General features: G+C 36.8%; 1 protein-coding gene across 1 annotated transcript in view; it reads left to right on the top strand.

Annotated features, from left to right (window-relative positions):
* ABI3BP (ABI family member 3 binding protein) overlaps positions 1-14201 on the top strand; it is a 167968-nt gene that overhangs the window by 122253 nt on the left and 31514 nt on the right. Inside the window, exons 47-52 of the mRNA XM_086622839.1 lie at positions 937-1011; positions 1497-1571; positions 2694-2759; positions 3069-3143; positions 9267-9362; positions 14068-14178. Coding sequence (XP_086478965.1) covers positions 937-1011; positions 1497-1571; positions 2694-2759; positions 3069-3143; positions 9267-9362; positions 14068-14178 — 498 coding nt within the window. The remainder of the gene's footprint in view (positions 1-936; positions 1012-1496; positions 1572-2693; positions 2760-3068; positions 3144-9266; positions 9363-14067; positions 14179-14201) is intronic.

Here is a 14201-nt window from a genome sequence, read left to right as displayed (position 1 = left end):
GTTTTATCATCCGCCCTTTTTTTTCCTCTTAGACCTTAGTCCTTCCTTTTTATATAGCAAAAAAAATTGAACAGAGATCCTATTTGTTCAAGAACTGTACATATATGTAAGAAACATGTATATATATGAAGCTGTACATATATATGAAAATCAAACTGAAAAATTCATGAAAAAACAATCATTTTCTACATGCCTTATTTTGAAAGGCTCTCTTGTAAGTAACCAAGTTAGATTCTAAGTCTCAGTTGAATAAGAGCTATTTCCAATCATGTCATAGTTAAAAAGTGCCATGTTTTGGTACCACTACAAAGTCAGTTTTAGGCGAACAATTTTAGAAAACAGAATTTATGGGTTTATTCTTCTCCTTTTAAATTTTAAGTCATTGTAATTATGTATCTGCAAAATATTAAAAACAAATGGCACTATTTAGCCACTGCCCTTTATGCTAGTGAGTAGGTTACTTTCCAGCTTCCATATTTTAACATTTTTGGAAGACAAAGAGATATGCAGTGTGTGCCTCTGCCTGCCAGTCTCTCCTTTTCACCCAATAACTTAGATGTCTTTCACTAAAGTCAATCAAATTTGAGTAAGGGAAGAAAGAATGTCTGAAACATAAATACGGTACTAGAAGCTTTTAGAAATATTTGAGGGAAGTGCACATTAAAATACCCGGTGTGAGAAAGACCAAAGACTGTCAGAACTCCACCTTTAGGCCATTTGTTCTGAAATTTGTGGGGGCCCAGGAGAATAGTTGCACTGTCTGGCTGTCAGCCTGAAGATACATCCAGACTAATCCGAACACGTTTGTCTCATGTCTGTTAAAATTGTCTTAGCAGATGTGTAAATAGATTTTTAGGAAACAAAGGACGCAAATCCTTAATGAAATCCAACTTCTTTAATTTCACTTCTCACAGAAATATGTTTTATTTCTCGTAGCTCCAAGGGCAACACACCTGGGATCGATTAACCTTATAACAGTTCATGTCGTTGATGGGTCCAAAATGACTTTGGGTAATGAAACTATTATGTCAGTTTATTTTTCATAGAACTTTACTTTCTCTGCTTTTGCTATATGTCTAAACTTACACTTTAATCAACAGAAATACCTTAATATATCTTTATGTCATGTTCGTTTGTTAACCACATTCCAATGCACATACAAAATGTTGCTGGTTTTAATTTTCCAGCCATTTTTTCTTTCCTGCAATTCTTTCTAGAAATATGTACTTCATGTACAAGACTTGAAGAGTCATATAAAAAGGCATTACCTGATCATCTTTTCTTCTTTTGTCTGACTTCCTAATGATATATCTCTTCCCAGTCTTGAAAAGTCTTTTATCTGTATAAAGGCATGATTTTTAAGCCAGGTTTCTAGCACTGACTCTTTTTGTTTATGATCTGCACAAAGACAGTTTAAATTTACCCTCCACCTGTGGTGTCTTGTATTTAAAAGGAAATAATTTGCATTTGATAAGCAATAATATCTCCACTTTCAGTTCCCAATGAAACCTACCAGATTTCACCCAAGCCCAAAACTGCTTTAGCAACTGAAATTCCACGGTTTAACACAGGTAATTTTTAGGATTTTCTTCAGTTTTTGTATTGATACTCTGTAGTTCTTAAGTAAGATTGGTACGGTTTAAGATTTAATGGTCTGTTCATTATTACTTTTAAAACTATTTCAAATATATAACACAAAAAATTATTTTTCCCCATATCAAATAGCTTTTGTTCATTGCTCTGAAAATTGAGGTTTGGTCAGTATTGCCTCAAAGATGATATGAAGCTTTTTAAACAGTACTAGTGCTTTGTATTGGATTCTCAGATGTATAGTGTAGCAAACATAAATGTAACTGACTTCCACCTTTTTCCTTACAAAATAATCACTCTAAATCTGTAAAACTTTTCCCAGATATAAATGTCGAAAATAAGTAATATGTTCTTTCTTACATAAGTATTTTCTCTGACGCTTCAGAGAGGCTGGATGAACTGTAGTGAATAGAATGGTTATTTGATTCGAATATCAAATAGCTGGATCTATTTCTTTAAAAATTTGAGATATAGAGGGGCATAACTTGGCACGAGATCACAATGACTACTGCTTATGCTTTCAGTGTGATTCACACAGATTCTGTAACAACTGAAATATCAAAATTATTTGGCAAGTGAAGGGTGACAGTAAGAAAAGATTGAAGTCTTCCGATTTTAACCTTGATGATGACACTATGCTTCAACATCCCTACACAGTGTCTGCACTGAATGCTTCCAGTTGTTTTCTCAGCAATATTTTAACGTTTCATGTTTTTATCTGAATATTTCATTTGGAGGGGTTCAGTTTGGTGTTTTATTTTGAGGGGTTTTGTTTGTTTGTTTTTTACAGAACCTAATTAAATGTCTTAAGGCCATGGATACCTTGCAGAGCTAACTCTGTATCCATATACAGATGGGTAACGGGCTATAAATATTTTATATCTTTTCCTAAACCTAAACATGAATGTCACTGGTCAGACTGCATGATGGAGTCATCTGACCACTTAAGAAACTAGCATTTTCAGCATTTGTTTTGGATTGGAACTTTCAGAATTCTCATGTCCATTTTGCTGTATTGCATTGGTGCATTTTCTGGCAAATTACGCTGCACTGTTGGTGTTCCTTTTACACATAGCATTTTAACTGAACTCTCTTTCTTTTAGCGCCTCATAAAACACGTCTCACTTCTGCAAGACCAAAGCCATCTGATAAATCACAGACCAGACCTGGTAATAATTGTTTATTCAGTTTGAGATGGAGAGGAGATTAATTCATTAATTAATTTCAGCTATTCTCAGTGGAATTATAAGTGTTGCTGGGAGAAAAAAGGGTATTTTTCTTTCTTTTTAATCAGCCTAGAGTAAAGTCTTTCAAAATCAGAAAAAAAGAAAACCCAAACTGTGTGTATCATCACAGCAAGTGTTACTTTTTCTTCTCTAATATGGAATTTTTGACATACATAAAACACTGTTGGATTATCTTCTCATGGAACTTTTTTTCTTCTTCTTTTTCATCTTCCTTTTTAAACTGTCTCACAGCTCTTATTAAAACCACGCTAGCGCCAGCTAGAACAAAACCACCTGAACTGCCACAGTGGATTGTGCCAACAACAGGTAGAGCTGCATTTTTTGTTTGTTTTTATTTTTTAACTTATCAGTAAAAGACAGGAATATCACTTCCTCAAATCATCTTAAGCCCTGCAAAACGCTGCGTTGTGTTTGATTATAGAAGTTAATTCCTCAGAGTACTGTGTGTAATTGCTGCTACTGGTCATGCTGTATAATTCCCGAGTGTCATTATGAAATGATACTGATGGTCAGTATAAACTTGCAGATAAATTATTATCTGGCTACTGTTTACTGATGTCTTCTCGATTGTGAGTCCAGAATAATTACTGGAAAACACTTTGTTGAAAAGAGTTACCCAGTTGTTTAAGTCCAAGTCAGAAGGGTTGGTAAGCAAGCCTTAAAGCAAGCAGGTAGCTTGCTAGCTACTAGCTGTGCACGTGGTCTGTTCGCGTCGGACCTACTCGTATTCAGACTGTGCCGTATTGGGACTATGCAGTATTCAGGGTTGAATACTTCAGCACCAAAAAAGTTTCAGATTGATGCATGATAGAGGAGGGTGAGAACTGTCACTTCAGTTTACACATCCTTACACAGTCACAGAGATAACATACATCCCTAACCACAAAGATTTATTCAAAATACCAGTTTGGTTGGGGGAAAACCAATTTATCCTTTTTCAATTGTTCTTGAACAGTGCTATCAGTCCTAATTCATAATGAATCTTTTTTTGTTTATTTACTAAAGCATTAATTTGTTATGTCAATGCAAACACTTAGGTTTTTTAATACAGTAATTGGTTAATTAAATACAGAATTTTGGGATCCTTCATCAATGATGAATAAGTATTATAAATAATACACGTATTCAAAGCAAACTTTTGGCTGTTCCCCCACTACTAACAGTGCTACTGTCCCATACTATTCCTCTGTGCTAGCTAGGTTAGGATAACCTAAGTAATATACCGTCTACGCTACACATTCTTTTTTTTTTGTCTGTGTGATGTTTCTCTGTACTAGGGTTCCCAAAGTATCTTTGGCAATTTAATACCTGTCGTTGACCTTAGTATGATTTGAGCTACCCATTCCTGTACATAATTTTGAGAAGCCCACCATGTTTTTAGAAATGAAAAAAACTCAGAAGAGATGGCTGTGTATAGAAATTGAACTAAAAATAGCCTGTTTAGAACATGACATACTATTCAGTACTACGTACAGACTGGATGCCCTCTTTGGAAGTATGTGCTTTTTGACCTCTTACAGTCCTTCTGGTAAATGAAATGAGTCCATTGGGTTCCAGGACATCAGAGACAGTTACAGTATTGAATGACAGTAGTTATGGATCAGAAAGTTTTGTTCTTCATTTGCGTTGACAGTCTGCTTATAAGTGAGCTTTCTAATGTCTGATTACCAAAATAGGCAGAATGTACACAGGTCTCCAGGAGTAGGTGAATTTGAAAACACCTTATGAAATTATGCATGAACACACGATTATGTTAGACAGTATGTTAAGCTTTTCCATTCTCCCATATAGTAGTAACCTTGGCAGAGGTATTTTTAAATTAAAAATAAGAAAAAAGAAAGACGACATGCTATGAAAAACAGCAGTATAAGCATAATAGTAGACATATAAATTGTTAAATGTAATTTATTGTCCTTAATGCTGTTTTAGGTGACTGCTAAAATATTGTTTTAAGCAACCTTATTTCAAACGCTCCTGTTGGAGTGCCCACTAGTTGTCATTATTTCCATGTCTTTATAGTAGTGCCAGTTGCCAGGAGGAACTAGAGCTTTGTTGTGACAGATAATGTAAAAAACTGTCACAAGACTACTACCTTCCTGTGGATGCTATGTGTACTCACAGGCAAGCAAGTACCTTCTTCTAGCATTCTTCTGGAAAATAACTTCTTCTAGTAATATTTTCCTTTGCTCAGTTATGTAAGTATTCTTCTCTAAGTTAAAGAAATGTCCTGAAGATGTCTGTTACCTAGATTTTGTGTCCTGCCAAGTGAACCCTTTAAGCTAAACCTGGTGTGCAATGCACTATGGAAGAGCTGGCAGTTATTATCTATTGTCCATTTCTTTGTGCATCCAACCTTGCTTACACAGCAACTCATTGGTATCTTTCTGCAAGTCTGCACCTTTCTTCTGAAAAGTGTAGAGGAATCACCAATGATTTCTGTACGTTCATCACATGTTGAGAGAGGACTACATCTTTTAGCACCTTTTCAGTCTGTACGTTCCTTGATGATCAATAAGTGAATCATAGAATCATAGATTGATTTGGGTTGGAAGGGATCTCGAAGATCATATAGTTCCAACCACACCTGCCACAGGCAGGGACACCTTCCACTACACCAGGTTGCTCAAAGCCTCATTCAACCTGGCCTTGAATACTTCCAGGGATGGGGCATCCACAACTCCTCTAGGTAACCTGTTCTAGTGTTTCACCACCCTCATTGTAAAAAATTTCTTTCTTATATCCGATCTAAATCTCCCCTCTTTCAGTTCAAAGCCACTGCCCCTTGTCTTATCACTACACGCCCTTGTAAAAAGTCCCTCTCCAGCTTTCCTGTAGGCCCTCTTTAAGTACTGGAAGGCTGCTATAAGATCATCCTGGAGCCTTCTCTTCTCCAGGCTGAACAACTCCAACTCTCTCAGTTGGAGAGGTGCTCCAGCCCTCAGATGATTTTCGTGGCCCTTGTCTGGACCTGCTCTAACAGCTCCATGTCCTTCTTGTGTTGGGTGCCCGAGAGCTGAATGCAGTATTCCAAGTGGGTACACGAGAACAGAGTAGAGGGGCAGAATCACCTCCCTTGACCTTTTTCACTTTTTGAAGTGAAAAATTCACTTTAAATTTAAATTTCACTTTTTAAAGTGAAATCCCAGGTCTTCCTAGAGAGCTGATATATCACAGTATTGTGGCAAATACATTGTCTGAGCCTACAAGGCTGTGCTCAAAAAATCATTTTGCACAACAAGATCGTTCAAGTAATCAATTAAAGAAATCTTCTGTATCTCTCCCAAGTAACCTGCAATTACATATTGCAAACAGAATTCCTAAGTTGGTGGAAGAGGCTTAGAAAAGAGAACTCTACTAACCTGGAACCCTCAATCTTACCAGCTGAGCAAAGACAAAAAAAGTTTCTTCTTCAGTAGGTGATATCTTAGAGAAATGAGAACATTTTAAAATATCTGGATGATTTGGAGGGGATGAGGAGGTTTAATTCTTCCATTAAGAAAATGATATGTTATTTTCTGTGGGTAGCTTATCAGAATATTTAACTTCTGATCTAAGCTGACTAGAATCCTTAATTGGCTGTAAGGAGCAGTATGTTTTCGGGCTTGCCTTTAGCCATTATATCATTTTTTTCTTTCTCTGAAGAATAGCACATTTACTGAAGAGCCATGGATACTCTTGTTTGAAGACCAGTTTGGATCTTTTAATTCTTTGCTGGGCTGTTGAATGTATTCCAGTTGTTCCTCCTGATAGTGCTCATTAGCATCAGTGCAAAGATGCTTTACCCCATGCAGACCATGCTCAGCAGCTGCAGGGCCCTGATGATAAGCAGTAGAATTTGTTTTATCCAGCAGCAGCACATGGGATTGTGACTGGTTTCCTGGCAGGCTTTTCAGTTTCCTGGCTAGCTGTAGTGCCAGGTGGTAAACTTGGCTGTGGGAAAGAGACAGGGATTGTCTCCTCATGACTAACATTCCTTTTAGTTTTCTACCACGTTTTAGCCATTTTCTCTAGAGTTTCATTTTATTGAGATGGATTTTTGTATTTGTCTTAGTGCGTGTAACTTATCTTACTCAGGTGGTGTTTTTTATTTAATCCTAACCATTTAAAACCTGCTCCTAATTTATTAAGCTTCAAGACAACCATCAGCAAACAAATTATGAGCAACATTTCCATTTCCCTTGTAAAAGAGAGATAGTTTGTTTTCATCATAACAACCATTAACTTTGTGTTCTATTCTCTTTTTGGTTTTGAAACTCTTTTTGTTCTAGAGAAACTCAAGTATTAAGGTATTTCAGTTTGTTTTATCAAGGGCGCTTTCCAGGTCTTCACTTAAAATGATCTACCCTTCTCACGATATTCCGGCTATTAAAGATGCAGTGGTTAGTTTTAAGGTGTTCCAGACCCCATGAATGTTTCCAGGAAAAAAGATAGAAGTAAAAAGAGACACAAACACACATGCAAGCAATACATCTATTCTCAGCTCTGTTAAAGTTTGGATGCATGTGGTAAGTTGAAATGTTTATAATAAGCAAGTTACCCCAGCTAGCATAAGGCAAATGCTATGATAAATACAGCAAGCTGTCTGATAGTGCAGGTATCTTGTGTGAAAACACAAACTCTTATGTAACTTTAAAATGCATTGAAACATTCAAAAAGGAGACTTTGTCAACAGGGAAGTGTTGTGATTTGATCAACTTTTTCCCTGAAACTTCGACTTATTTTCCTTTACTACATTACTGATGTCAGAGCAGCAGTGTGAGTTTCTGGAAGAAAAATTACTTCTTCCATCTAGAATGTATATAGTATTTTGTTCATTCCTAGCTGATACAGCTCAGAAAAGATTGTGATTCTGAATTAGATTGTAAGGAGTAGGACAGAAGTAGGCTTTTCTGTAGGTGCTGTAAGAAGCAAGACAAAATTAGACTTGTTATGGATACTTGAGTGATTCAGTGTGATTTAGTCAATGTACTACTCTATTTTGTTGATGTGTTTATTGTGAGATGAAGCTCAGAAACTAAACATACTCTGACTGTGAACTGTGGTGTACAAGATTATTTTTCTTTTTAAAGCTGGTGCTGGTGTTCTCATGCATCTTCTTCCTTGAACACCATTCACGTGAAACATTGATTAGCTCTCTGGTGCTTTGTATCTAATCTACTAATTAATTAAAATCTAATTAACCACTTTAGTTACCTGAAGACAAATTGCAGTTATATGAAACCACATGATGTGTTTAGAAATTTTGATTGCAGGGACCACATGACCTGCATCCTGTTTCCCAGCTTACTACAAGACTGATTATTTTAATTTAAGTAAGTCATTAAATGCTTCCATATTATTGTTTTCCCCTGTAAGGAGTACTGAGACTCCGTCACACTTTTGGAGAGTGTAGAGTTTCTATTTAATCTCACTTTGAGTGTAGTGCCACAACTATGGATTCACAAGGTATGCCTATTAAGAATGGCCAAATAGTAAAATAATTGAGAAATTATTGGCTTTGTGCTGTTGAGACACTAGTTTAATCTCAAAACAAGCTGAGCACCAGTTTATAAATCTGTGAAGTCTTTGGTTGAAATGTTTAAATCATATTGGAATAGGCTTGGAATTTGATAATTAATTAAATTTTGAAGGGGAGGCAGGTTATGGGATTTTTTTAATACTTTAGCTTTTAGGTTTTTTTCTTATGAAAAAGAGTGATTTATTTCTTTCTTCCCAAACACAATGAAATTACAATGCATTTTCTCACTCTACCGTATATAGAGTTTTTATATAGTAAATATACTGATTTTGTGTAGGGAAATATTAATCTAACAGTCTGCTCTCCTGTAAACATGTGAAACAGTTGCTCTCTACCAGGAGTGGTTGTGTTGATCTTTTTAAAGTCATTTACCTCAGATTTATTAAAATAAAAGTTTATATAACTTTTAAGTAGGACTTTTTTCTATGTACAAACTGAATTTTATGTACAGTTTGCCTCCAGTACTCCAAATACAGTTCAGAGTTGATCTAGCCATTCGATGTGGAGAATAACCAAAGATCTTATTTTTGGGAAGAAGGAGAACTTTGCAAGAATCAATGGGCATTTTATTCTGTATACTGAAATACTGAAATGTTCTCTATACTCATCTTTCCACGTATAATCTTGATTTAACTCATCTGTTATCTCTTAATCTTACTCATTCTCTCTTTCCTAATATACTTTTTTCAAGGAATGTTTAAAATTAAATTACAGAATCTTCTAGACCAAGACCACTTTCTACTTACTTGAAAAGGAAGATAACACATATTACTCAGTTATCAGTAAAAATGGGCCATATATGCCAGTTTTGCACTTAATGTTAGGTGCAATTTAAACATATACAATATAGAAATATTCCATGACTTGGTACTGCACTGTAGACACTTGTTTCATTTTCTTTTGTTTCATAGATGAAGTATATACACCTGAGGATATTGCCAGACAAATTGACATGGATGTGGAAAAACCTTTGGAATATAGTCATACCTGGGAAAAATCGTTTTCTGGTAAGGTTAATAAAAGAAGACAATATAGCAATTTTTAACACTTGTGAAAAATAAAACCACTGCCTTTCCTACACTAAAAAAAACACCTGTACTGAAGAAGACAAAATAATTCATAGTCATTCTCATCAATGCACATTGTCTTGGTTTTAGGATGCTACTAAAAGAGGTAGAAATAATAATATTTCATGGTCACTACTTAGTCACTAACATATGCCATATATTAAGAATTACCACCATCATTGTTGTATCCTTACGATCAAACAGCCACAATACTGTAAGCACTGATTCTTTCATACTAATAGTTTGTACATGGCAAAGGACAACAGGGAGAATGCATAACCAGATTGTCCTCCCACTTACAAAAAAGTTTTGTTGAATGTTAGGGTTGTTAGGAAAATTAGAACGTTCAGCTTGATGCGAAATAATAAGGTGGAGTAAATAAGGTTACAGTTTTTTCACATGCGCTGTACCAGGCTTGTCCATTTTGCTTTTCTTGCAAGTCTTGCAATCACATTTTCAAGACAATCAAAATATTTTTAGGGAAAATGGCTTACTCAAATAGGCCTTCAAAAATAGGCTTTTTGTGTTTCACTTTTTTCTAGTCAACTTCTTAGAAATTTTCTTTTTCAACTGAAAACTGATGTTTGTATGCCACATGTGTACATGGTTTTTTGTTTTATTAGCATGACCAAGAATAGAGCTTGTTTTAACTATGCTTTTTTGCTGGCAAAACTGATCAAAAATAAAATATTTATTAGTTTTGGCCTTTGATTTACTTTTCAGCTGCAGCTGCTCTTGTTAGTTAGATTTTCCTTTGAAAATGTGTTATTAGACATAAAAACACAGACAGGCCTCCTACTAATTTATGAACTGCTGTTTACTCCTAATCCCTGCTGAATTTCCTTTGCACCTAATCTACCTGCACAAAGACAAGAGTCTATCGTGACAGCTGAGTTCTGATGTTTCATCTTTTTGAATTTTATTTGATTTGAAGATTGTACTTTGCAAAGGTTAAGTCCAGCGTGTGATATACCATTAGCAGTAGCTAGATGCAGACTGTATGGTGGTGCTCTGCTTTCTTTTGTTACTGAATGTCAGGCAGTGGTGTGTATTTAAGTAAATCCATCCTGTGATTTACAGAGACTGGAAGGTTTTTTATGCACATAGATTTGAAGAAACATCTACACCTGCTTTTACTCATGTTACGACATTAGATGTTTAAGTTAAGCTTTTAGAGCTTTGAAGTAAGCCAATACCATACATTGAACTCTATTCGTAAGAGACCATTGGATATGGTTTTGAAATTAGCTGCTACTGTTTTGTAATTTTTTTGCATCCTTCTGTGATCTCAGCTCTCTTCACGAGGCCTTACCATGTATGTCAAAATACAGATTTATAGGATCCTAAAATAGTTTTGAGTTGGAAGGGATCGTCTAGTTCCACCATCCACCTCTACCCCCTGCCGTGGACAGGGGCACCTTGCACTAGATCAGATTGCTCAAAGCCCCATCCAACTTGACCTTGAACACTTCCAGGGATGGGGCACCCACAACTTCTCTGGGCAACCTGTTCCAGTGTCTCACCACCCTAACAATAAAGAACTTAATCCTTATATCTACTCTAAATCTACCCCTTTTTAGTTTAAAACTGTTACCCCTTGTCCTGTCACTACAGGCCCTAGTAAAAAGTCTCTCTCCATTTTTCTTATAAGGCCAGTTCAAGTATTGAAAGGCCACAATAAGGTCTTCCCGGAGCCTTTGCTTCTCCAGGCTAAACAACGCCAACTCTCTCAGCCTTCATAGGAGAGATGTTGCAGACCTCTGATCATTTTTGTGACCTTTCTCTGGGCCCACTCTAAGAGGTCCATGTCTTTCTTGTACTGAGGACCCCAGAAGAGCATGCAGTCTCATGAGAGTAGAGGAGGAGAATTGTCTCCCTCGACCTGCTGGCCACACTTTTTTTGATGCAGCCCACGATACAATTGGCTTTCTGGGACACATTGCTGGCTCATATCTAATTTTTAATCTAGCAATATACCCAAGTCCTTCTTTGCAGGGTTGTTCTGAATCCATTTATCACCCAGCCTGTACTGAGACTGATGATTGCCCCAGCCCAGATACAAGACCTCGCATTTGGCCTTCTTAATCTTTATGGGGTTTGCATTGGCCCACTTCTCCAGCCTGTCAGGGTCTGTCTTGATGGCCTCCCTTACTTCAAGCATATCAACTGCACCACTCAGCTTGGTGTCATCTGCAAATTTGCTGAGGGTGCACTTAATCCCACTGTCTATGTCATTAATGAAGATATTGAACAGTACTGGTCTCAATATGGACTGCTGAGGGACACCGTTTTACTGATCTACATTTGGACATAGAGCTGTTGACTGCAACTCTTTGGGTGGAACTGTCTAGCCAGTTTCTTATCCATCAAATAGTCCATCCATCAAACCCCTATCTCTCCAATTTAGCGACAAAGATGTTGTGTGGGATCATGTCAAAGGCCTTGCAGACACCAACATAGATGGCATCAGTTGCTCTTCCCTTGTCCACCAACACAGTCACTCCATCCTAGAAGGCCAACGGATTAGTCAAGCATGATTTACCCTTGTGAAGCCATGCTGGCTGTCTCTAATCACCTTTCTGTCATCCGTATGCCTTGACATAACTTCCATAGGAGGATCAGTTCTGTCATCTTACCATGCAAATAGGTGAGGCAGATGAATCAAATGTTTCTATAAGTTAGCCAGTATTTCGCTTTCCCTTTTGAATATATTTAATTTTTCTGAAAATTTAGTATGTTTTAACTGAAAAAGTTCACATTTAGACTATTTACAAGGAATGAAAAAAATAGGTTACAGCACATGAGAATTAAGCTAGATGTGTTAAGAGACTACCCTAAGAGGCTGCACACACCCCTTTTTCATGAAGAGTGACAGTCAAGGAAATACATTCCCTGTCCTCAAAGGACCGCTGAGATTAAATAAATTCTAATAGTTCACTGTGCCACTGTCCTTGTAAGAATCTACGCTGTCACAAAACCCCTGAATTCTGTTGTGTGTCCTATTTTACAAGCTTGGTCTCCACACGTTGTTAATTAGATCTGGTAGCATCATAGACCATTGCCCAAATCACTGTGGAAATAGCAGAAGGGAAGGGTAGGGATTCTTGTTTCCAGAGTGCGGTAGAGCAGATTCAGCTGTGACACAGTCCACTGAATGTGATGTTTTGGCTTGCATGTAACTTACAGTTGTGTTTTTCAGGATACAATAGAAACCACTGACAAGTCAGTACTTGCACATTTTTACTCTGTAAATATCTCCAACAATCCCATTCCCTAAATATAGGCAGAGGGAAAATAGATCGTGGATACTGCCAGGTAGTAGTATCTAGGTTATGATGACTTATATATACAAAATTTATTATCCTTTTTCAGGTCTTTAGGCATATATTTTTCATCTCCATCTGGGAATTAAGAATGAATATGAGACCTACAAATGCTATTTTCAGAACCATTGCATCTTCCTGAATTAGATAGAGCATTATTTCTTGTCTTGATCTGAGGAATTTTAAAAACATGTGTTTTATAAGTGACTACAAAAGTCCAAAAGGAAAAGGGAACAGAGAAAGATGGAGATGTCCCTGTTTCTATATTGTATTTCTGAAAAGGCTCTCCCAAACGAGTCTTTGGACCTGCTCCCTTCTCACCCACAGTTGTTCTTTTTATAGGGTGAACTAAGGTCTGATATGTAGGGTCCAAGGTACACTGTGCAGCCAATAACTCAGTATCAGGCAACTTGCATACTTGTTGACATTGGCAGCGTTATAAGAATTATAGTACTCTTGAGGATTTTCCCCTGTTAGGTACAAAAAGTCTTTTGTTACAGAAATGTGTTGCACATATCTCTTGATTTTTTTCTTGAGAAAAAGTTTGCTAAGAAGTGCAAAGGTGAATAGTGGAAGAAAAATCTTTACCTTTCCTTTGCATAAATAAAATCCTTTATAATTGCCTGGAAACTACAGTAAAACATTTTTGAAGTATGAATTAAGAGACTTAGGCTCTCCTTTCAGACCTCACTGTCAAAGGACCTTACCAGATAAATTTAATAGATACTGACTGGAAATGCATTTTGAAACAAACTAGCTGGGTGCTTCAGGAGTTACTAAGGCAAGAACTGTCTCCAGCCATGTCACTGTGACTTTTTTCATTTTTCACTTCTGAACAGCATGTGATAAAGTGTTGCTAATGATAATTTCCCTTTTGCTACATCTTCTGCTTCAAGCTGAGAGCGACCAGTTTTATCAGTTAGAAAGTACAAAAGATCAGAAGTTTTGTGAGCAGGGTACTGAAGATGTTTCCAAGTACACTGAGGTGGTGTTTATTGTGGAAGAAGTATCCTGTTGGCTGCCAAAAAATTGCCATTGACAGAAATGAGTAACTACACAGAAAGTGAATCACTGAAACACTTGTACAAAATCCCAAAGGAGCTACATTTTTTCGATATAAGCTTGGTTTAAAACTCACTTCCCAAAGAATGTAAGGCTGAAAATACAACTTGTTTCAGTTCCTAACCTCATCTCCCCACTTTTGATACTGAATCAGACATGAAACATTGTTTGAGAAGTCAGAATATAACTTGCAATGGGTTTCTGATTTTACGGAGTTTGAGGTTAAATAATTAATAACGCTTTCTTGTAATGTCCTTCAGTAACTACATCACCTGGCCCTCGTCATCCTCCTATACCTCCTGTCAAGCCTACACAAATGCGAAGAAAACCCCTGCCTCCAAACACCGTGACTGGCAAACCGGGTAGTCCAGGTATCTCGACCTTTTCAGCATCA

Source organism: Tauraco erythrolophus, chromosome 1 (assembly GCF_009769465.1).
Source record: "Tauraco erythrolophus isolate bTauEry1 chromosome 1, bTauEry1.pri, whole genome shotgun sequence".
NCBI classification, from domain to species: Eukaryota; Metazoa; Chordata; class Aves; order Musophagiformes; family Musophagidae; genus Tauraco; species Tauraco erythrolophus.
Note: the sequence above shows the minus strand (reverse complement) of the source record. Positions and strands in the feature narration are given on the sequence as shown.